The sequence below is a fragment of the Python bivittatus genome, unplaced genomic scaffold, assembly GCF_059951505.1.
Source record: "Python bivittatus isolate LINGU-HERP-01145 unplaced genomic scaffold, Pbiv_v1 ctg000350_np1212, whole genome shotgun sequence".
Taxonomy (NCBI): Eukaryota; Metazoa; Chordata; class Lepidosauria; order Squamata; family Pythonidae; genus Python; species Python bivittatus.
The window spans coordinates 1,037,729-1,063,722 of NW_028277074.1; the positions used below are offsets into that span (position 1 = coordinate 1,037,729).

The 25,994-nt window shown below is 36.4% G+C and overlaps 1 protein-coding gene across 19 annotated transcripts in view; it reads left to right on the plus strand.

The window, feature by feature from the left end:
* Window positions 1-25,994, plus strand: part of BBX (BBX high mobility group box domain containing) — a 165,264-nt gene that overhangs the window by 106,443 nt on the left and 32,827 nt on the right. For all 19 annotated transcript variants that reach the window (XM_088144473.1, XM_088144488.1, XM_088144485.1 and 16 more), the window contains 4 exons: window positions 6,374-6,572; window positions 7,747-7,814; window positions 15,172-15,252; window positions 17,245-17,325. In XM_088144473.1, coding sequence (XP_088000599.1) covers window positions 6,374-6,572; window positions 7,747-7,814; window positions 15,172-15,252; window positions 17,245-17,325 — 429 coding nt within the window. The remainder of the gene's footprint in view (window positions 1-6,373; window positions 6,573-7,746; window positions 7,815-15,171; window positions 15,253-17,244; window positions 17,326-25,994) is intronic.

The window sequence follows — 25,994 nt, forward strand, 5'->3', positions numbered from 1 at the left end:
GCAAACATCTCTTGGCCTTTTACCAACATCAGTCCTGAGCTAGCAAAGGCATTTTCCCTGCTGTCAGATTCAGTGATAAGGAAGTTATAAAAATGAAGTTCTACCAATGAATTAAAATGTAAAAATATCCCCATTACCTTGGCTGGAATGAAGCAGCAGGGCTTTGGAGCTGGTTGGTTTCTTCCTCATAATTCCCACAACTCACTTATCTGACATAATTTAACATTATCCCACTTGAAGATGGAGGGAATTATGGTATTAAATCAGGAAGACCCTCTGACATAAAGAATTGGTTACTATACTTATCTAAAATAATTGATATCCTGCCCTTTATCCAAACCTTTAATTTTAGGTAAAATTAAAACAGTACCATAACTAAAATAAAATTTTAATAAAACATAATTGAAAAGCAGTAAAATACATAAATTAGCTTTGAATTTTAAAAAGTTTGTGGCAGCTAATAATATTGTTGAGGAGAATATTCTGTAATTGTGCTACAATGAAAATATCACTACTGTGTTTTGTCCTAGAAATGTTATTCCAAATAAACAAATAGCAGGTAACATTGATACATTTTAACTTTGTTTCAGTATAATTTTGCTGTGATTTTTTAATAATTGGTTAAAGTGGTGACAATAAATAAACTAATAAATTAATAAATTAAAGAAATCAATTAGATACATGGAAAAATGGAGCAGTAAATTACTTATTAGGGATAGGGTAATATCCTAGGAAATTTATCTCCGATGAACAAAGCCTTAATTCATGGGGGGAGGGAGAATCATTGTATAATATTCCCATGAAAGCCTACAGATCAAAAACTGTTAAGAATCATTTTCTTTTAAAAAAGAATACTGTGCCTATAGTGATATGATTCTAAAAGCAAGTTCCACATTTTCTATTGAAAAGAAACAATATAACCAAGAGTGTTCAGCCCAGTAATGTTCATTCCAAGAATGTGTATGAGACATGCAATTAAACATATAATTTTTATTCTTTTATGCAGTTTAAGAGTGCAACAGCAGTAATTAGCAACAAAAACTTGCCACTGGGTCTCCTTAACATTTCTTTGTCTACAGGAATAAAATATACATAGAAAATAAAGCTTTCTATTTTCAATGGTATTCCTTATTTTAGCTTTATTTTCAAATGTCCAGCTCCAGTTGTTTTTACAAATGGTAGATTATAAATAATTCTGCCTTTACTTATAATCATGATCTTTTCAGGTTCATTAACTATTAGTAAAGACCAAAAGATATATGTACATAATTGCTAAATTGTTCTTTTTACTGAAACTAAGTTTATGAAAGTATCAATGCTTCATTTTCCAGCTAGACAGATATTAAATTGAAAAGAATATTCTTCTGAACCCTGAAATAATATTAATAATCATGATAAATGTATAACCACCAAAATCATAAATATGACACAGAGGAACAATCTAGGTATCTACTATGAATACAGATATTTCACTGGTTTGTTCTGAAATTACAGTTTACTTTCACTTTAACAAGTGATTAGCATAAGAAGTTTTCAAAAAGTTGAGCTTTCAGTGCTTCAAGCAATGTTTTTCATGGTGTAATTAAAAAAAAAAAAACACCAAGAAGCCCATAAAACAATGCATAAGAATATAAATATAATAACTTTTGTAGTTGTTCTTATGCCAACCATGACCAAAGTACAAATGGTTTCCCCATTGATTGTTTGATTATGTTCCATCCTGTTTCTCCATACTACATTTATTTAATATAAAACCTGTTTAAATGTTTATAAAAGTTAAAAAAGAGGAACTAGAATCTGTTTCTTTTTATCCATCAATTTTTTTTCTCTTATTTTCTTGATGGATTATTTCCTTTGGTTTTTCAAAAAGTATGCTGTTCCCACATTGGTCACACACATTCATATGCTACTGATCAAGAATTCTACTACTAATTTAAACCTTAGGCAAATAAACTTAGTTATTAGTATTGGCAGCCAATGTATTTCACTGAAGGGATACAATCTCTATCTGCCCTTCCCTAAGAAATACATAAAAGCTATCCTAATACAGTGGGCAGAACAGGACTATTTGCATCCCTCACATTCCTAAGTATTTGCTTTGGGGAACCAGTAAGCCATATTTGGAAGCTTGTCTTGGCACATGCCAGATTTCTGCCTATCTTACTCTTTACACATATGACGTGATGTGATATTATATAACAAAGTTGAAATTTTTGCAAAGCAGAGTTTCAATTTATACTATAATCTCTGTTTCTAAATTATCTGTCTTGGGGGGAAAAAAACGATTGCTGCAGCCCAGCAGTATGTCTACCTTTCTAAGACAAGGTCAAATGTAAATAGGGTGCATTCTGCAGGAAGCAAAGCTAGAGATAGGTAGCATTCTGGTAAATCTGTGCTTCGTAACTGTTTTGTCCCCTGCTGCCCTCATTTTTGAATAGGTAAATCAACCAGCAACCATTTTGCCAGAGAGCCCATAATGAAATGTGCCACCAGGCCTAAAAAGTTTAGAATCTGTGATTTAGGTTTACCTAGAAGTTGAACATGCAAGACATTAAATGCTACAAAGAGACTACAACCTTTGAACATTTAATAGGGAGCATGTGCCACTGAACACTAGTGGTACATAGAATCGCACTCTTATATCTGAAATTCAGCTTAATAGGTTTAAAGACCAAGCCATGTGAGGGACTTCGCAGGCAGGTATGGTGAACTGAAGATGGCTCAGCGAAAGTGGAGCCAACAGCAGCAGCAAAGACCAAGGAACCAGTGAATAGACCGGTTCCTTGGAACCTCTTTGGGTAAGGAGAGAGTGGGAGATTGCCCATATGCGCTCTGGATGGCTGCTCCTTGTGAGTAGACTGCATGACAATAGTTTTCCGCAGGTTTGAGTGCCAGGAGATGATGGGATTAGCCATCTTGCTCACAACCGTGGCAGAGATTTTTAAAGGACACTAAGTTTGGAAACCTCACTTTCTAATCCCTTTCAGAAATTGTTCGCTAATCACTAAGCTATTAGAGACCTTGGGAACAACAAGTTTGAAAATGCCAGGTGAGTCTGCCTTCAGTCCTGAATGAAAGAAAATTTTAATCATAAGCTTAAGAATTTAAAGAATCTGAAATAAACAGCAAAAAGCTAAATAATATTTTGATTTTTAAAAATTATAAATGGACTAGTGGTCCAGACAGAATTAGAATATTGAAACTTTTACAATAAGATTTTGGAATTAATTATAAAGAACAAACAGCTTCTTGTGGGAAATAGATTCTGTTTTGGTTTCTACAAGACAAAACAAAGATAGGTAATTTCATGATTTCAAAAACTGGACACTAGAGACTAATTTTTTTAGATAGAAGAAAGATTTATAAGCCTGGAAAATGTTGCAAAACGTTATAAAACAATAAAAATTCCGAAGGAGACTTTTGAAGAATGGAATCAGAAAATAGTAGCCACAATATCAGCAATGTCAGTAATAATGTCTGCTCCTGTAGATAGGCTATGTTCAAAAGATGTTATTGAAGAAATGATAGATGTAGAACAAATTTTATCTGACAAGATAGAGATGGTATTGAAAGTGGATTTACCAAGAGAATGACTTAGAAAAGGATGTTTCACTGGATCCACAAAAGAAACCAGATGAGGTTTTAAAATTTAAAAGGGAAATACAAATGACAAACCATGTGATCTGGATAATTTTTTCCTGTTGGATTAACAAAAGAGGCTCGTTAAAGCCTTGAAGAACTCTGTACGATGGGACAAAGAAGAAATGAAAAGAAATCAAATCCTATGACAGTATTTGAATAAACTAAAGATTAAGACTGTTAGAAGTAAAAAGAAAGACTATAAAGTTGGTTTATTTACACTTCAGTGAGAACACGGTGAGCTAGCCATCTCTGAAGGAGCAAGGACAGCATTACGCCTGAAATCACTGACCAGAGGGTGGATCCTTGCTGGTGAAATCTCTCCAGAGAAAGGAGAGATTGTGGGATTGCCCAGTGTACTCAGGACAGCTGCTTCTACCAAGTAGACTGCAAGAACTGAGGTTTTTGTGGTCGGCTGGTGAGTGGAGCATCTGGGAGTCGAGAGATTCCATCTATGCCCACAACCATAATGTAGCCTTTGTCGACATAAAGCTCGACTGAGCCTCATTTCTTAATCACTTTTTTAATTACTTTTTTAATGTTTTTTAAATAGTAAAAACCTTCAGAATGGCAAGTTTGTTGGTGTTCACTGAGTGAGTTCCCTTCAATCCTTAATGAAAGAAATTTTAAGTGCAACTTTAAGGAATTAACAATTTTTGGGAATAAATGGTCAACTGTGATTAGAATGTTGTTTTTGGAACAATATAAATGGACTAAGGGTCTAGACTGACTTGAAATGGGATTTTCAAATTGAATGAATCCTGTGGGAAAATGGCTCATGTTTTGAATTCTGGAAAAAAAAAATACCTGATGGGATGGGACTTTGAAGGTTGGATACTAGAGAGAGCTAAAAGTAAAGATTACAATCAAAAGAGAAGAACACCTATTTGACTTGTTTACACAGAATGGAGGAAAATAACATCGAGTAAACTGAAGGATATATGTGAACAATGGACTTGGAACTTAATTTCGAGAATGTCTGCCATCATAGATAGACTCTCTGTGAATGATGTTACAGAAGAGGAACAGGTTCTACCAGATAAGACTGAAATAGATTTGAACATGGATTTAAAAATAACAGGCTACAAGAATGATCTGGAAAAAGATGAAATAGTGGATATACAAATGAAACCAGTTGATGTTTTAATAATTAAAAGAGGCATACAACCAACCAACCAGGAGAGTGACTTGGGTAATTTTCTTATATTGGATTTACAAATGAGACCTGTTAAAGTTTTGAAAGGCTTGGTGAGAAGGGACAAGAAAGAGAGAGAGAGAGAGAGAAATCAAGTTTTGGGACAGATCAAGATTATTAAAAGTAACAGGAAGGAATATAAAGTTGGTTTATTTTATTAAGTTTAAAATAGATGATGTTATTTCTGGTAACCCTTAATGGACTTTTGCTGACCAGGCTGAATGACATGGTTTTAAGGATTTGTCCATAGATAAAAGACATGATATGGGATGAAGAGATTGTTGTTGTCAGCCCTCCCGGGTAAACCAGACAGGAAAGACAACTAGATGAGCTAATTCTATTTTATTGCAAGGCTACATTGACAGAATCTTGCAAATCTGAAAGTACAGATCTCCTGCTGTCCCTATTTACTGTCTAAGTAGTTAGGGCGGGTTTCCTACGGTTCTTTTTCTGGCCATTACTTTGTTACAGACTCCTTTCTCTTTTATCTGATCATTCCCTAGGAGGCATCTCTTTCCTCCATCTTCCAAGGTTACCCTCATATTCTATCACAGTTGTATTTTTAAGAGAAAGTGATAAGTTGTTAAAATTGTTTATACTTGTTGAGACAACGGCGGAAGCTACTTCTTTATTCTTTCTTTTCTGTTATATTATCTTTTTTTCCTTCTGTATTTTATTTTTTATTTTTATTTTTGCACTTTTTATTTTTTCTATTCCTTTATTTTCTGTAGTTTGTATTAGTTTTTATCTGTACAACTGTAATACTTAATAAAATGATTTGAAAAAAAGTAAAGTTGGTTTATTTGCTCAAGCTTATAACGTGGACTTTCTGCTGATACCAGGATTGAAAAGATTATGTTTTATGGATTTGTTTATAGATGAGATGGGATATGGAATGAAGAGATAAATGCTTGTAACCTTAGAGGGAGTGAAGAGTCACTAAATTTGTTTATACTTGTGATGAAGGTTGGAAGTCACTTCTTTATATATTTCTTTTCTTTTTTATTATTATATTTTCTCTCTTTTTTTCTTGCACTTTTTACTCCTTTCTATTCTCCTTTTTTTCTTTTAGTTTGTATTAGATTTTACTATTATAAAAATTATATATATATTTAAAAAAAAAAAAAAACCAAGCCATATGGGGTATAGTTAAATGACCTGGGCATGTTTACTTGCAAAAGAGAAAAGTGAGGGAAGATAATTATCTATAAATACCTAAAAAGCTATCATACGCAAGACAATTCTAACTTTTGGTCATTGTCCTGTCCTCATTCTAAAAGACAGAGGACAGGACAATGACCAAAGGGCTGGAATTAAAAGGAAGGAGGTTAACTGTGATTGTTAGGAGGAATTAGAACTGTTAAGCTGTGGACTTCCCCAGAACAATGATGGACTCTCCCTGATTGGGAATTTTCAAATGGGCATGGATGGACTACTTGTTTGAATGGAATAAATGATCTGTAATGACTCTTACAATTAATTCATTTTTCCCAAATAAATATGCTATGCCTAAAAGCAAATTACTTGTTCTCTTCATAGTACAAAGATGCATTTATGAAAGCAAATCCTGGCTACAAGTGGTGTCCACCTACAAACAAACCTGTGAAAACTCAGTCACCCACACTTACAAATCGGAAAAAGCTTTGGGCTTTCCCATCAGAAGCTACAAAAGATTTGCCTAGTCCAAAAAAGTTGATGAAGACAGAAGAAATGCCTCAGTTAAATTTTGCAATGGCAGGTTAGTTTGTCAGCATCAATCTTACAAACTTACAAGAAGGATGTTTTGAGTTGTGGCTTTTACTGGATGGGAAGAAAAACAAAAAAATAATTAAGTCCCCTTCAAATATTCATCTCCCATAATCAAAACCCTCCTGGATTAAAGTAAAGGCTTATCTAGTTTAGCATTCCATTCACATAGCTTCTAACTTGTGGTATCTTTTCCAGCCATGAGTACAATTGTAACTTTTTTATGTCCCCTGTTATTTAGAAGCTGTCCTCTGATATTAGTGATAAAACATACCTGTTGTAAGTAGTAGCCATTATGCTTAGTGAATTTGTCTAATCTCGTATTATTGAATCCCACCAATCCTGTTCCTTGGGGCGGAAGGTCTGTTCTCCTGCCTTACTCCCACTGGAGAAGATTTAGAATGCCAAAGTATACTGGCTCCTAAATAGTAAATAGCTTGGAATAGTGTTCCATTTGAAGTCTGGACAGTATCAACTTGTTGGCATTGAAGACGTGGTAGTTTCAAAAAGCATTTGGGGATTGACTATATGACAAGTCCCCTCACTGCATAGGCAATTGTTGGTGCTAGGACTGTTTTCTGTGGTGTGTCAGTGGCTAGGAAGTTGTTAGACTTAGATTTTTTAAAAATTCTATTTTACTTTTGCATAATTTGTATGCCACTCAACCATTCTGGAATTAAATACCAAATAAATTGCAGTAATAAAATATAAACAAAAATCTAAAGAATTCTCAGGTTGCGTACATATCTTTTCTGATATTTATTGATCATAACAAATGTGTCATGTAAAGTGATTTTTTAAAAAAAATAACAACTCTGATTCTTACAATTCATTTTTCCTGCAGTGACTTTGTTTTTTAAAGTAAATACTTTTTATTACCCTTTATTCTTTTTCAGTTAAAACAGTCAAAATAGCTGTATGGTTGTCTGTGTGTATGTACGTATGAAAACATATACACACACCCACACATAACAGTTGTCCAAGAAAAGACAAAATCCATTTTTTCCAACATGTTTTGAGATGCCTTCTATGTTTAAGGTGTGCAGTTACTACAATTACTTTCAGTATTAAAGCTCCAGATGTTTAAGGCAGTAGGTCTACCTAAACCAACTTCAAAATAAATATTTTGACTAAAATGTTTCCATATATAATTTCTTCTCTGTCAGATCCTACGCAAATGGGAGGCCTCAGCATGCTACTGTTAGCAGGAGAACATGCCTTGACTGCACAAGAAGTAAGTAATTATCTTTCCTGCTTAATTATTTATTTTTTAAAAAAGAAAATGTTTAATAGGTTATATTACTACACAATGTATTTTCACAGCTATTTGATATACAGTACATTCGGAAAGTATTCAGACCCCCTTCACTTTATTTAATTTTGTTATGTTGCAGCCTGATACTACAATCGTTCAAATTCACTTTTTTTTCTCATTAATCTACACTTAATATCCCATAATGACAAAGTGAAAACAGAATTTTAGAAATGTCTGTAAATTTATTAAAAAGGAAAAACTGAAATATCACATTGGCATAAGTATTCAGACCCTTTACTCAGTACTTTGTTGAAGCACCTTTGGCAGCAATTACAGCCTCGAGTCTTTTTCGGTATGACGCGACAAGCTTTGCATACCTGGATTGGGGGATTTTCTGCCATTCTTCTTTGCAAGTCCTCTCAAGCTCAGTCAGGTTGGATGGGGACCGTCGGTGGACAGCCATTTTCAGGTCTCTCCAGAGATGTTCAATAGGGTTCAAGTCAGGGCTCTGGCTGGGCCACTCTAGAACATTCACAGAGTTGTCCCTAAGCTATTCCTGTGTTGTCTTGGCTGTGTGCTTAGGATTGTTGTCATGTTGGAAGGTGAACCTTCAGCCCAATCTGAGGTCCTGAGTGCTGTGGAACAGGTTTTCATTGAGGATATCTCTGTACTTTGCTCCATTCAGCTTTCCCTCAACCCTGACCACAGTCCCTGCTGCTGAAAAACACCCACACAGCATGATGTTGACACCACCATGCTTCACTGTTGGGATGGTATTGGGCAGGTAATGAGCGGTGCCTGGTTTCCCCCAGACATAACATTTAGAATTGAGGCCAAATAGTTCAATCTTGGTTTCATCAGACCAGAGAATCTTGTTCCTCACAGTCTGAGAGTCCTTCAGGTGCTTTTTGCAAACTCCAAGTGGGCTTTAATGTGTTTTGCACTGAGGAGAGGCTTCCGTCTAGCCACTCTGCCATAAAGCCCAGATAGGTGAAGGGCTGCAGTGATGGTTGTCCTTCTGGAACTTTGTCCCATCTCCACACAGGATCTCTGGAGCTCAGTCAGAGTGACCATCGGGTTCTTGGTCACCTCTCTTAATAAGGCTCTTCTTCCCCGATTGCTCAGTTTGGCCAGGCGATCAGCTCTTGGAAGAGTCCTGGTTGTGTCAAACTTCTTCCATTTGAGAATTATGGAGGCCACTGTGCTCTTGGGAACCTTCAGTGCAGCAGAAATTTTTTTTGTAGCTTTCCCCAGGTCTGTTCCTTGCAGAAATCCTGTCTCTGAGCTCTGCAGGCAGTTCCTTTAACCTCATGGCTTTTGCTCTGATACAGTATGCATTGTCAGCTGTGAGGCCTTCTATAGAGAGGTGTGTGCCTTTCCAAATCATGTCCAATCAATTTAATTTACCACAGGTAGACTCCAATCAAGGTGTAGAAGCAGCTCAGCAACAATCAAGAGGCACCTGAGCTAAATTTCAAGTGTTGTTGCAAAGGGTCTGAATACTTATGCCAATGTGATATTTCAGTTTTTCCTTTTTAATAAATTTACAGACATTTCTAAAATTCTGTTTTCACTTTGTCATTATGGGGTACTGAGTGTAGATTAATGAGAAAAAAATGAATTTGAATGATTGTAGTATCAGGCTGCAATATAACAAAATTGAAAAAAGTGTAGGGGGTCTAAATACTTTCTGAATGCACTATATCTTTTATCTTGCACTAGTGACTTCATTTTAACATTTAAGAGAGAAGGTCATTTTTTTACTGAAAGAGCTGATGATAAAATATCTACTACCTTGAAACATTCCTTCTCCCCCTATATTTAGAGGGCTGGAAGCACAAAGAGATAATGAAGGAAGCCAAGGCAGAGGACAACTCATTGCACACTTTTTCCATAACTTTGATTATTTTCCTCAATGACTTACACTTGTATTGTATAGCATGAGAATTCAAAATTAAGAAAGTAGAACCAAGCCTTTTTACAGTGGGGCAAAAAAGTATTTAGTCAGCCACCAATTGTGCAAGTTCTCCCACTTAAAAAGATGAGAGAGGCCTGTAATTTTCATCATAGGTATACCTCAACTATGAGAGACAAAATGAGAAAAAAAATCCAGAAAATCACATTGTCTGATTTTTAAAGAATTTATTTGCAAATCATGGTGGAAAATAAGTAGTTGGTCACCTACAAACAAGCAAGATGTCTGGCTCTCACAGACCTGTAACTACTACTTTAAGAGGCTCCTCTGTCCTCCACTTGTTACCTGTAGTAATGGCACCTGTTTGACCTTGTTATCAGTATAAAAGACACCTGTCCACAACCTCAAACAGTCACACTCCAAACTCCAGTATGGCCAAGACCAAAGAGCTGTTGAAGGACACCAGAAACAAAACTGTAGACCTGCACCAGGCTGGGAAAACTGAATCTGCAATAGGCAAGCAGCTTGGTGTGAAGAAATCAACTGTGGGAGCAATAATTAGAAAATGGAAGACATATAAGACCACTGATAATCTCCCTCGATCTGGGGCTTCATGCAAGTTCTTACCCTGTGGGGTCAAAATGATCACAAGAACGGTGAGCAAAAATCCCAGAGCCACATGAGGGGACCTAGTGAATGACCTGCAGAGAGCTGAGACCAAAGTAACAAAGGCTACCATCAGTAATACACTACGCTGCTAGGGACTCAAATCCTGCAGTGCCAGATGTGTCCCCCTGCTTAAGCCAGTACATGTCCGGGCCCGTCTGAAGTTTGCTAGAGAGCATTTGGATGATCCAGAAGAGGATTGGGAGAATGTCATATGGTCAGATGAAACCAAAGTAGAATGTTTTGGTCTAAACTCAACTCGTCGTGTTTGGAGGAGAGAGAATGCTGAGTTGCATCCAAAGAACACCATACCTACTGTGAAGCATGGGGGTGGAAACATCATGCTTTGGGGCTGTTTTTCTGCAAAGGGACCAGGACGACTGATCCGTGTAAAGGAAAGAATGAATGGGGCCATGTATCGTGAGATTTTGAGTGAACACCTCCTTCCATCAGGAAGGGCATTGAAGATGAAACGTGGCTGGGTCTTTCAACATGACAATGATCCCAAACATACCGCCCGGGCAACGAAGGAGTGGCTTTGTAAGAAGCATTTCAAGGTCCTGGAGTGGCCTAGCCAGTCTTCAGATCTCAACCCCATAGAAAACCTTTGGAAGGAGTTGAAAGTCCGTGTTGCCCAGCAACAGCCCCAAAACATCACTGCTCTAGAGGAGATCTGCATGGAGGAATGGGCCAAAATACCAGTAACAGTGTGTGAAAACCTTGTGAAGAGTTACAGAAAACATTTGACCTCTATCATTGCCAACAAAGGATATATAACAAAGTATTGAGATGAACTTTTGATATTGACCAAATACTTATTTTCCACCATGATTTGCAAATAAATTCTTTAAAAATCAGACAATGTGATTTCCTGGATTTTTTTCCCCATTTTGTCTCTCATAGTTGAGGTATACCTATGATGAAAATTACAGGCCTGTCTCATCTTTTTAAGTGGGAGAACTTGCACAATTGGTGGCTGACTAAATACTTTTTTGCCTCACTGTATATATGTAGTTACTTAAAAGAAGAGATGTAAAATCAAGAGGAAATATTTCCATTTAAGTTGTTAAAAAGGATGTTAACAGTTCTCTGAACAACAACAGTGGGAAAAAAAGCTTCAAAGAAAAATTCTTCTCTTTCTTTGATGTACAGAAGTTTCACATTGTTTCACATTCAAAATGTCCTGGTTTGAGTAGCAATTGTTGAAACAAGAATTGAACAGTGGTCATAAAGTACATTTTAATCCAGAACAGTTATTTAGAACTCAAAATGGGGCTTTTCAGATTTCAAAGGGTTCAATTAAGAACCATTTTCAGATTGATTACATTTAATAAGTGGAGTTCTGAAACAAAATATGAATGTGAAGAATCTTTGTTTGAACTACAACTAGCTGCATTTCATTTCTATTCCTCAACCTATTGTTTCTCTTTTTAATCTCCTCCACACAATTAGCCCAGTTGTTTTGAGATTTTTTTTTCCTCCCCAGTTTTGCTGTTCATAGGTAAACAGCCATATCCACTTGCTGGATTAGCTTGGCATGGGCATGGACTCACTGTGAAGGAGCAGATCAGCAAAATGAAGATTCCCCTAAACAAAAGCAGCAGGTGGAGGCCATGGCCAGAGGAGCCTTTGCCCACCTTCAGCTGGTGGACAAGGAACTAGGCAGCCCTTACAAGTCATGCCCTTATCACCATGCTGATAGAATACTCCATGCATCCTATGTGGGACTGCCCTTGAAGATAAGGAAACTGCAGTTAGCCCAAACGATGGTGCCTTGTTGGCTGATGGAAATAACCACTTGAGTAATACAGTGCTTGTGCTAAGGTTGCTACACTGGTTTGAAATAGTTTTCAGATACAATTCAAAGTGCTGGTATTAACTTATAAAGTCCTACATGGCTTGGAACTGGCTGCCTTCCTTTTTGTAAGGCAGTTAAAACATTTGTGTTTCATGATGCATTTGGAAATTATAGTGGTATTGGTGGCTTTTTTTTTTTTTTTTTGTATTTTCGTTGAATTTATTCTAGTTACAATTTTTATTTTAGGTCATATTTAGGTCATTTAGGTTTTATAGAAGATGGTGGGGAACTTGGGTTTTTTTAATGGCTGCTGCGCGTTTTAGTCTTTTTATTTTCTGTAAACCATTTGGTCTTTGCAGGTAGCCATTATATGAGTAAGTATTGTAAATAAACTGTTTTCATTGCTACACAGTTTTTCTCCATTTGTTTTTAAGTGTTTGGTTGTTTGTGAGAGCCTCTGTTAGCTGTTTGAATTCTGCATTGACATCTGCAGATTGCCATTTACACTGATCTTGGCCACACTTTGAACTCAGTGTAAAACACTTTGCTCAGTGTAAAACAGAAATTGTTCTTTTCCAGCCAAAGTAATTAATACAGGTAGGCCTCTCTTAACAACAGTAATTTGGACTGGCAACACTGTCACTAAGCGACACAATCATAAAGCGTGACATCACGTGACCATGCCAACTTATGACAGCAGTTGCAGCAGTTTTGATTGCCATCATTAAGTGAATCCTGTACAGTCATTAAGCACGATGTCACATGATTGCCATTTGCAACCTCCTGCTGATTTGCCCATTGACTTTACTTGTCAGAAGCTGGCAGCGAAGGTTGCAAATAGTTATCACATGACCTCAGGATGCTGTGACCATCGTAATTGCGAGCCAGTCACCAAGCACCTAAATTGCAATCACATGACTGTGGGGATGCTGTGACAGACTCAACTACGAGGACCAGTCACAAGTCTCCTTATTCAGCACTGTTGTAATTTCTAATGGTCACTGTACAGGTGGTCATTAAACAAGGACTACCTGTAGATGTGTTGTTATGCAGTCTTTCTATGAAATAGAGACCTTCAGCCATGAAATTCTTGAAGATGAAGAGAAATTGTCAACATGAATCTTTTCTCTAAGCATTAATGCCAGTTTAAGTACAGATAATCCTCGGGTTATGACCACTTGTTCAATGACTGTTCAGAGTTACAACGGTGCTGAATGAGTGGTACTTTCAACTGGTCCTCAGAGTTCCGGCCATCACGGCACCCGTGCAGTCCCGTGATCGCGATTAGGGCGCTTGGCAACTAGCTTGCTCTTACAACAGTTGCAGTGTCCACAGTCACGTGATCACCATTTTTGTCTTTCCATGCTGCCTTCCCACAAACAAAGTCAGTGCAAAAGATGGCAGGGAAGATCACAAGTTTTTCCTGTAAGTTGCTTCCACTGCTTTTTCTTCTGAGGAGCCCTGCTATGGAATATGAGATCCTAGGGAATCTCATACTCAGTAGCACACCCTGTCCACCCACATTTTGTCGTGCGCGCCCACCCACAGCAGCTCCCATTCACCTGCGGCCCTTGCCTGCCTGCGGCTGCTGACCCTCCCACACCTCCCGCTGCTCCTTTTTCCAGAGATGGTTCTGAAGAGCCAGACCTTTCATCGGCTTCTCTTAACTGCCCCATCCATCGGCTCCGCAAAAAATGGAGCTGTCCTCAATTTGCCATTACTCCCCCAGAAGCCCCATGATTGGAAGGTCTTCCTAAAAACCTCATAAATATATTGCAGAACAATGCCTATTATTAGCACTTTGTAGTCCTTCCTAAACTTTAGTCACCCAAGAAATTAGGGAGAAAATTTTAATAATCGTCGGAGCAGAAAGAAAATACTTTTCCATCCTTGATTTTCATGTGTATTTCATTGGCAGAAATTAAATAGTATTGTGTTTCATTAAGAATACATTTCATGACAATTAAGCTAGCTGTAGTAAAGATCATCTACTAAACAGTTTTAACATGAAAAATGGATATTGACAATTACTAACTTTGCTTAGGTTCTTGTAAGAAACCTAATTATAGGAAAACTGTCTGTTATAGCAAATGTTGTGAATGATTTAGAATGCTTTTATGTTTGTACCCGGAAAAGGAAAATGTGACAAAAAATTTTAAGTGCCAATTGTACCCTTCAGGTTATAAAATGAAAGGTAAATATTGTTAAGAATAATGAAAGGTCTATATTTTTGTGTTCATTTACTTTTATTCCTGAACCACTTTTCAATTTTATGGTAGGACAGAATATAATGATTGTTTGCTCTTTAGTATAGTCACATATGAAAATCAGAGAGACCTTTACATAAAGTTATTCTTGAATGGGATAGGAGCATGCAGTCCTAATCTTACCCCTTCCCATTTTATTTGGCTTTATTTCTTATCCTATTTTTGTTTGTTTGTTTATAAAACTCTTTTAGTATATCATGAACCTTGTGTTTTATCAGTTCCTTTTTCTTCTTTAAATAGTTTCATTTCTCTACAGATCCTAATTTAAAATACTTCTTTTGACTTAAAAATGCTTGTTGCATTTTTCTTAGCACTCATCTTTCTTTTCTTGAAGAAGTATCTCTTGTTCTTTATATATTTCTTGGGAAACAAGAATATTCTCATTGTCTCTGTTGTCCCATTTCTTTGGAATATACTACCATGAATATTCTAATATCTTTGTTAATTTTGGTTTTAAGCAACATTTGTCTTTCAAGGCTTTTTTGCCTTTAATTTTTATGATTTTTTTCTTGTATACAGTTCCTATTCACTATTCTTACCTGTCCCCCATTTATTTTCCCATTTTTGTCTGATGTACTGTAAATCTCCAGGTGGAAAGTCTTGTTATTACTCTTACATATTATTGAAAACAATTTTGATTTTGATTATTTGCTCAATCCTTAAATTTTCTTCTTATAATGTTTATTTTAGGTTTCTTCAAATACATGTCATTCTGATTCCTCTAATTCTACTGAAGGATGTCTAAACTCAACAATGTTACAATTTGCTGAGGTAAATTTCTTATAATGGCCAGTATTTTTTTCTTAAGTGATACAGCAGCAGTTTATAACTATGTGAAAATATTTCTTAAGTGGAATACCATTTAATTAAATGGAAGCCTTGTTATCCATTAGATCTTGACAGTACAAGTTTTATAGGATAACTTTTGGAGTTAAACAATGGAATCATTATTTCAGTATTAGGTCAGTTAGGCCTGTCTTCAATATACTAAATCATGCTCTAATCAGATATAACAGATATAATCAGAATAACTGTTATATCAAATCACAATTTTCTCACAAAATGTAACAAAGATCCAGTTCACATTCTACCAATTTATTTTGGTATTTAATTGCCTATGTTTATGATCCCTACCAATTTAATATATGTGCTCAAGGTAGAAGTACCAAGCATTTGTGTACAAGGCATTTGTGTACCAGGCAATGATTGATCAGCAGCAATTTCCAGATCACAACAGTATTTTTTTTAGCCAGCATAATGGGTTTTGTTACAGATTATATACATGACTGTGGAGTCCTTGGGGTTCTCTGAGCTTGGTTCTTTTCTTGCAAACATTTCATTACAGTTAACTTAAGCTTGTAGAAGTTAAGTTGGCTATTCTGAGTATGCTTACTAGGAATTAAGCTGTATGGAATACGGTGGGGTCTATTTTCTAAACAAAATTATACTACGTATAATACTTTCTTGATCTATTCTATATTGTTTCAAATATTAATCTGCATTATAATTTAAAAGTATATAAATATATGTTAAAATCTTAGATACAAGTAAAGATATCATTATATATATATACCGCTGGTTACTCGTGGGAATAAATACAGATCTCAGGCAATCATATGGAAATTTTTTATCAGTCAAAAAAAAATTTTTTTTTTCATTTCAGATAAAGTTTTTTTCTCTGTGAGTTATCAGGATGTTATCAGTGTTGCCATGTCTTAAATTCCATGGACATATTTGTAGTATTAGGTTATTCACCTGAATATTTCCTAAAGAAATAACAAGAGGATGCAATGAGATCTTTTTTTCTCTCTTTCATCTATTTTTCTGAGCATGTGAATAGCTAAAATAACCAAAACAGCATTTATGTAATGAATATTACAACAGTACTTTTTCACAAATGGTTAATAGGTCTAGGTCTGTAAGAGATTAAGATGAAACAGATGGAAAAGAAACTATGCAGGAGGAAAAGAACTTGACAAATATAAGTTATTTTAAAATATTAGTTGAAACAATATAAATCAGAAAATAGAATTTGGGAGATTCATCCAGTTTTTCTTTTAAATACCATTTAAGTTAAGAATATAATTTTAAGCAATAGTGAGTTCAGTTTGAATGTTAAACATATTCTTAAATGTTATCTGTTGTAATCAAAGGAATGTAAAAGAGTTTAACAGGATCACGCTCATTATGGTCTTCCAAATAATCCAGAAAGATTCTTCCAAATGAGGGTTATTTCAATTAGACAGTTCAGGTAACCGTTTATTATATGCCCAAATGAAAGTTCAAGAACACAATAGAAACATTTCAGTGGAAAAAAAAATAAGACAAGAATCATGCAGTTCTTTCTTCTTACAAATAAAATACTATTTTTTTAGACTGGAAAATCTAATTTTTTTTTTCTAAAATTCATGGAAGGCATGGATTATTTTAGTGTTTTGTAAGTAGTTAACATATCAGATGAGATGCTTAATTTCATTCATTTAACACAAATATTAGTTAAAATGTTTGATTTAGATAAAAGCTGTATAACACTATTTTTGCTATTTTGACTTTATTTTCTGTTTTTTTCCCTAAAATTTTCATTGTGAAGATTATATCAATTAAAAAAAAAAACACTTGCTTTGGAAAATGTTTTCTTTATATTGCTTCTTTGTGTCCTGAAGCCACAAATACCAAGATGTTTTTGATGTTTCATATGAAAAATAGATTCTGTTGGTATAGGATAACCTAGTAGTTATTTTGAAAAAAATATCTTTCCATCAGATTTCTTCAAACCTGTCAAAGGGAACTGTTCCTGAAAATCCAAAAGAAAGTGATGAATCAGCTCTACTTCAGTTCTCAGAGGTACAACAGTTCTCTTTAAAAAAGGGGAAGAAATAACTCCCAGTTTTATATAAATATGATGTAGCTGTTGTTTAAAATTTGAAGTATATGGTTTTAATCCCAATTACATGTTGGGGAGTTACATACTGCTCAGCCGGTGGTTTGGACTGGCCTGTAAGAAAAGAAAAGAATGCAGTATAATGTGGCAGAACAAACTTCACAACAAGGAAATTTCAGATATTGATTCTAACATTGAGTTGAGTATAGGTGGTCTTCATTTAGCGACCATGTTTGGGACCAGCAACTCAATCGTTAAGCAAAACAGTTGCTAAGTGAAACCAGGACTAAGCTTATGATCTTACTTCAGCTTTCCTTTGCTTTACAGACCTGTGAAGGTCGTAAACACAAAGATTGGTCGTAAGTTACTTTTTTATCACTGTTGTAACTGAATGGTCGATAAATGAGGCAGTTGCTAAACGAGGACTACCTGTATGTCCTTTGATTTGAGTATTTGTGTAAATACATTACAAATCTGATCTACAGGTAATCCTTGACTTACAACCATTTGTTTAGCAACCATTCGAGGTTACAATGGCATTGAAAAAATGACTTGATCGGTCCTCGCATTTATGACCATCACAGCATCCCCACAGTCACATGATCAAAATTCAGGTACTTGGCAACCAGCATGTATTTACGATGGTTGCAGTGTCCCAGGATTACATGATCTCCATTTGCAACTTTCCCTTTTCTGACAAAAATTCATGGGAAACGATGTGATTTACTTAACAACTGTGTGATTTGCTTAACGACCACTGCAAAAAATGTCTTGAAATCGGGTGCAGTCACGTGATGCTTTGCTTAACAACCTTACCACTTAACAACAAATTTTCTGGTCCCTATTGTCATAAGTCGAGGATTATCTGTACTAAAACAAAGTGATATGTGGAAATGCAATTCTCTCTCCTTGAAGTTACTGTGAAGTACTGTAGTACTGTACCTTGAAGCACTGTACATATACAATATCCACTGGTTATGGATCCTGTATATGTATAGTAAACCTGGGACAACAAAAACAGTAGTCAGTATTCTGAACATCAGTAAGAAATATGCTTTAATTCTGCTATATGTAAAACCTTGTTCCATCACCATGTATTTTTTCACATATTTTTTCTTTATCAGTCTTTTCCCTACTACTTTATTCCTTGTACAATTTTCTTATTCTCATAAATATCTCATTTTAAGATGGCAAATTTAAAATTGCCTTAGCTTTAAAATTGGGGGACCAATTTTGAAATGAAGAGACCAATAGGTTGATCACTAGATATTGAGGCTACCAATTTTTGTATAAGAAAAAAAGAAGGCTTGCTTTCCCACAATCATTATCAATTTCTTTTTATCTCCATGTCAGTAAAGTTCACTTTCTCACTCTGCAAAAAAGCCGAACATCCTATTTTTCTCTTTCTTGGCCCTTTCCCAGTCTCTTAGACTTCTGTAAAATTGCCTTCCAGTTCCCCAGACCCTGAAAATTCTGCAAAAGATTTGGAGTGAAATTTCTGGTCTAGTTCTAGTTCTTAAAAATAGTTCAACTAGATTAATTAATTAAAAGTCAATAGTTCTCAGAGAAGCTATTTCTGTAATAACCAAGTAAAATATTAAGAAACACTACAGTCTCTAAGATGTTTGCAAATGATATCACAGATATAGATTTTAATAGGCTAAAGAGATTAATAACCCACTTTTGTAATTTACTACATAGCATAGTGCTGAATGAACATGTTAACTGTGTGTAAAACTAGTTTTCAACATTCACTTTAGTGAACAGTTTCCAACCTTAATTTTATCTTTCAAGAATTTCTTACATATTTGGCACAAATTTCTGTGCATTACAAATTATTTGGAGTTTGGTTGCTTACCTGAGAACCTTGCTGTCAGATTCAGCCTAGTGCGCACTGCAGCGAAGAGCTGTTCGTCAGTTTCACCGCCTCAGGCAAAAGGTAATCAGGGCAAGTAAACATGAAACCACAAGTTAACTACCGGCAGAGGGCGGGGAATTAGAAGCGGCAACGCTGTAGCGCAGCCGACTTCCCAGGCGCCCCAGGCAACTCCAGCTTACAATTCGCTGGGAGCGCAGCAATCAGCGGGCAATTCAAACCCAGATTAAAACAGCCACCACAAGAAAAGCCCCAGGAACACAAGGGCGGGAAAGACAAAAGAAGCAGATCAGAACACAATAGAAACCGGCTGAATCTGCCATCAAGGCGAGGGGAAGGAAGATCGCCACAAACAGATGGGCAGCCCAGGGCAAGGGCAAGGGGCGGAACTGAGGGGTAACTGTGGGTCAAGGGGGGAACCCTACAAAACGACTGTGAGGAGCTGCGCCAAGCCAATCCTGGCTTTGTAACCGCTATGCATTACACCTGAATAAACTACCTTTCGTCTGAGCCTGTCCCTCACTAAGTTCTGTTCAGCGCATAGCAAGTACATTATGTAGTCTTAAAAATGCTTTCTATAACATCACAGTACTGAAACAGTGTGTTGCAGAAGATTGTTGTTGATGATTTATATAGCATTCCTCAAAACATTATCAGAGTAGCCTCCACTAAATTTTAAAAGCACATTAAAATATTGAAATAATCTTAGAAGTGTAGTTAAATACAATTGAACAACAAAAGTTCAATAAAAAATATCTATGCCAGGTACCCAGCGTAAAGTGCATATAAGCAATCCTTCAGGAACCTTCCCTAAATAGAGGAAAATGCAAAATCAGTGACTGTATTTTAAATTGTAGGAACCTTTATAGCTGGAGCATGGGCAATTATAGGCTCCTAATGTCCTTCCTTTCTTAGAAGATTTAAAGTTATATTGAGTTGTCATTTCTGAACCATCTTCAGAATAAACTCCATGCATGGATGGATGGATACATAGATGGATCCTTTTTCTAATGGGAGAAGAATATCTGGCACCAAAACCAGTCGTGTAATATAAACAATCAATACCAAACAGCAAAATCTATACAGCCAAATTATGTCATAGTAAGGCCTGAGAATCTTGATTGAAAAGAAACTTTTAGCAGCATTCTTTAAAGCAGTTGGTGGCATATAAAATTGCTTTAGCATGAATCACTGAAGTCAGACACTATACCTTTATAGGTAGAGATTCAGATGGCCTACCAGCCTAAGCTAGAAAAAAGCACCCTATCCCGTAGAGAAAACTTTTGTGTCCCATTCCAAAGATGGTTCAAGCAACCATATCAAAACTGTTAGAGTCAAACTGTGATCTACCAGTACTGTTTTCTGGAATATATTATCTAAATATAGATGGAGGTATAGTTAAGATGTTGTTTCCAATTCACAGTCCAATTAGCTTGTTAAAGAATATTATAGTCAATTGTATGAAAAGCTGTTGAGAGAACCAGGAAAACCAACAGTTTTGTATTTCCTCTCACTTCTGCTTAGAGCACCCCTCACTATGGCAGGGTGAGATGCTTTTATTTGGAAAGAGTTGTTAAGTTGTTTTAAAGTTAAGAATGTTTGTGTGTCTTCCAGTTCCATACACAGAATCACAGAGAAGCTTCCTGTCTAAGTTTGGTTGATACCTTTGAGTACACATTACTACCTTTTGGAGAAGTTATATAAAAGAACAGTGGAAGCAATAGAGGAAGTGGAATGATTGAAGTTGTTGGTGATGTGTTTATACTGAATAGACTGAAGATGCTGGGTGAAATGGGAAGAGTAAGAGAGAAAATTATTAAAGAAAAAGAAAATCTGCAAGTGATGAGCAAGAGAAATTTGCAGAGTGGCTAGGGAAGAAGAAGGAAGCATTTGGAAAGAACAGACCAGGAGTCAGTGAGGAGAGCTTGACCAAGGTGCTGGAATTCCAAAAGGCTCAGGAAAGAGCTATTTTCCCATTTCCCTTCCTTCTCTCTAGAAAAAGCAAGCCCAAGAAATAGAGCTGTATTGTTAAACTATCTACAAGAGTAAGCATATCAAATAAAAAGCACCTGTGTGAATAAGGGAGGGAGGGAAACTGAAGAACATGAAGAAAGCTTCATATAGAAATGCCTATATATAAATGTATAGTGTGTTAAGCTAAGACCACTGTATATAATAAATACACAAATTATTTACTTGGAAAGCAGTATAACAATAAACATCACTACAGTTTGCAGAAGAATAGTATATGTGTGTCTGAATAGTTCCTGTCCTGTTACCCATCCTCTGATGCACAGAAGAAACAAAGCCAAATTAATACTAGGCCTACATAAAATGTATCCAAGGAATTGATCTCATTCACATGTTTATGCACCTTACCCAGGAATGGAATATCAGTAATTATTTAAACTACCACTTCAAAGGTGTATTCCTTCAGGATCAATCCTGGGTTATGGGAAGCATTAACTTCTAGTTACCAGAAACTGGACAGTCAAACTTATTTTATTACCGAAATAACCAAAAAACAGCATGAGCTGAATATATGATGGTAGACTTTTTTTTCACAAGCATTTTCACAACTACTTCAGGTTTCAGCAGCTGATGCTCATCAGTAGAGAAGTACATAGTGCCCAAGTTACCATGGATATGAGTGATTTTATTTCCAAAATGCCTTATATACATTACAACATAACTTTGAAAATTCCTTAACCAGGAATAAACTGAAAAGTATTTTCTCTAAATAATACTGTGCTGATAGCAAAGAATTGTGTCCTTTCTGCCATCGCTGCCACAAAGTAGGCTTAATAATGAGCTATATAACTACACTCCACATAAAATGTATGTTTTGTACTCTAGTTTCCACCCTTGCTGCTTTGCTTCTTTCAGCTATCTACTAAATAAGGATTCAGTAAGCAATTAATTATTTTTATGGGGAAATTCAATCTGAAATTGACAAAACACACAAACAAGATGTGCTGCTTGTAGTTGAACCCTAGAATGGTGAAGTTGGGAATAGTAAAGAGGAAAGCATACTTGGATTGCATGGCCTAGGAAACCAGGGGATGGCTGTGGAACAGATCATAAACTGCTCATCTACAAATTCCAGATTAAGCTAAAGCAGTAGCCAACCAGTTTCCACAATATGATCTTGAGTATCTATCATTTTTAAAGAGAACATCAGAATTACTTTGAAATCCTGAACCTCATTGATAGAAAAACGATGAAAAGAAATCAAGAAATTGTTAAGGATGAATGTGAAAAGACACCACTGAAGACCAAGAAACAGAAGAAACCAAACTGAATGTCAGAATAAATGTGGAAATTGCTAAAAAGAGAAGTCAGCCAAGAAAGACAAAGACCTCAAGAAGGAGCTTAACAAAAATTTCAGATTTGGTAGAAGAAGCAGCAGCATAACTATGACATATATATTAAAAAAAGAAAAAGAAAATTGATGGAAACTGACACAGAAAAACAAGAAAAGTCTTCCAAGAGATCTCCAAACTCAGAAGGTTCCAACCCAAAATTGGTATGCTAAAGGACATTAATGGACAGCTAATAACTGATTAAAAGAAGATCAAACATAGACCAAAGGAGTATACTGAAATTCCATAGAGTAGAGATGTCAGCATCTAAGATATCTTAGAAGATACTCCCTATTTACCCAAAAAAATTAGTACTTTAGAGCAAGGCAGAGATAGTGTAGGAAAGCAAAAGCCATTAACAGATAAAAGAGAAAAATAAGATTTCAGCCCTGGGAAAATGGTAAGAGTAAGGAAGAGACTTAAAATAACCCACCTGGATTCTGCATGGTATATGAGCGGACAGAGAAAAATATACACTACAGCAATAGAGTCCCAGTAGCCCTTGCAGCATCTCTTTCCTGGCCTACCTGAAAGGCCTAAGTGCAAGAAGTTGAAATTATATCAGTACTCTGGTCATTACCAACTTGGAAGGCTACATGAATTGATTAAATATCTATAGAAATATGGCGAGCAACAGAAGAAGAGTCAGTAAAGATTCTAACCAAACTTTGCCAGTAAATCTGGAGAACAGCACTGTTGCCAAAACATTGGAAGAGCCCTGCCTACATACAGTCAGGTCCAGAAATATTGGGACATCGACACAATTCTAACATCTTTGGCTCTATACACCACCACAATGGATTTGGAATGAAACAAACACAATGTGCGTTAACTGCAGACTGTCAGCTTTAATTTGAGGGTATGTAGATCCAACTCAGGTGAACGGTGTAGGAATTACAACAGTTTGCATATGTGCCTCCCACTTGTTAAGGGACCAAAAGTAATGGGACAATTGGCTTCTCAGCTGTTCCATGGCCAGGTGTATGATATCCCCTCAGTACCCCAATTACAATGTTCAGATAAAAGGCCCAGAGTTCATTTCAAGTGTGCTATTTGCATTTGGAATCTGTTGCTGTCAACTCTCAAGATGAGATCCAAAGAGCTGTCACTATCAGTGAAACAAGCCATCATTAGGCTGAAGAAACAAAACAAACCCATCAGAGAGATAGCAAGAACATTAGGCGTGGCCAAAACAACTGTTTGGAACATTCTCAAAAAGAAGGAACACACCGGTGAGCTCAGCAACACCAAAAGACCCGGGAGACAACGGAAAACAACTGTGGTGGATGACCAAAGAATTTGTTCCCTGGTGAAGAAAACACCCTTCACAACAGTTGGCCAGATCAAGAACACTCTCCAGGAGGTAGGTGTACGTGTGTCAAAGTCAACAATCAAAAGAAGACTTCACCAGAGTGAATACAGAAGGTTCACCACAAGATGTAAACCATTGGTGAGCCTCAAAAACAGGAAGGCCAGATTAGAGTTTGCCAAACGACATCTAAAAAAGCCTTCACAGTTCTGGAACAACATCCTATGAACAGATGAGACCAAGATCAACTTGTACCAGAGTGATGGGAAGAGAAGAGTATGGAGAAGGAAAGGAACTGCTCATGATCCTAAGCATACCACCTCATCTGTGAAGCATGGTGGTGGTAGTGTCATGGCGTGGGCATGTATGGCTGCCAATGGAACTGGTTCTCTTGTATTTATTGATGATGTGACTGCTGACCAAAGCAGCAGGATGAATTCTGCAGTGTTTCGGGCAATATTATCTGCTCACATTCAGCCAAATGCTGCAGAACTCATTGGATGGCACTTCACAGTACAGATGGACAATGACCCAAAGCATACTGCAAAAGCAACCAAAGAGTTTTTGAAGGGACAGAAGTGTAATGTTATGCAATGGCCAAGTCAGTCACCTGACCTGAATCCCATTGAGCATGTATTTCACTTGCTGAAGACAAAACTGAAGGGAAAATGCCCCAAGAACAAGCAGGAACTGAAGACAGTTGCAGTAGAGGCCTGGCAGAGCATCACCAGGGATGAAACCCAGCGTCTGGTGATGTCTATGCGTTCCAGACTTCAGGCTGTGATTGACTGCAACGGATTTGCAACCAAGTATTAAAAAGGGAAAGTTTGATGTATGATTATTATTCTGTCCCATTACTTTTGGTCCCTTAACAAGTGGGAGGCACATATGCAAACTGTTGTAATTCCTACACCGTTCACCTGAGTTGGATGTACATACCCTCAAATTAAAGCTGACAGTCTGCAGTTAAGGCACATTGTGTTTGTTTCATTCCAAATCCATTGTGGTGGTGTATAGAGCCAAAGATGTTAGAATTGTGTCAATGTCCCAATATTTCTGGACCTGACTGTATCAATATCAAAGAAAAGACATTTAACAAAGCGTGCAAACTATTGTATGATATCCTTAATTTTACAAATAATGCCTAGGAACATCTAACACAAATTAGTCCCTACATGGAAGGGGAGATACCAAATGTTCAAGATGACTTTAGAAAGGAACAAGAGTCATTATTGCTGATGCATGCTGGATAACTGAGAAAGCTAAAAAATACCAAAAAGAAATCAGTATGTGCTTCCTGATTATAGAAGGGCCTTTGATTGTGTTGACCATGTCAAGCTGTGGAATATGCTTAGGAAAATGGGAAACCCAGAACATCTAATTGTCCTTATGAGTAACCTATAAGCAGGTCAGGAAGCCACAGTCCAGACAGAATATGCCAAGACTGGCTCCAAGTCAGCAAAGGAGTAAGACAAGGCTGTATATTCTTACTTCTTCAACTTATATCCTATATATATATATTGAGGGAAGATGGATTAGAAGATAAGCTTGGTTTTAAAATCGGAAGAAGAAACACCAATAACCTGTATTATGCTGATGACGCTACTCTGATAGCTAAAAATGCAAAATATCTGCAAATTCTGGTAATCAGACTCAAAAAACAGTGAAAAAATGAGATTGTAAATAGAAAGACCAAACTGACAATAGGTACAGCAACCATCCTTAGAATTGACAATGAAAATATTGAAGTGGTGATCTGCCTTTTAGAATAGACTATCAACAAATTACTTATCACGTATTGACTTTAAAGGAACCAGCAGTGAGGAAATATGCCACAGACTAGCACTTGGCATAATAGAAATAAAGGCCTTGGAAAAGACATTCAGATGTTGTAATGTGTCTATAACTTTAAAGATCAGAATCGTGTAAGCAGTAGGTTTCCCTGTGACACTCTGTGGAAGTGGAAGTTGGACTTTGAAGAAGCAGGATAGAAAGTGTATTGGCACTTTTGAATTGTAGTATTGGAGAAGACTCCTGAGAATACCACAGATTTCCAAGGAAATAAACAAATGGATAATCAGACAA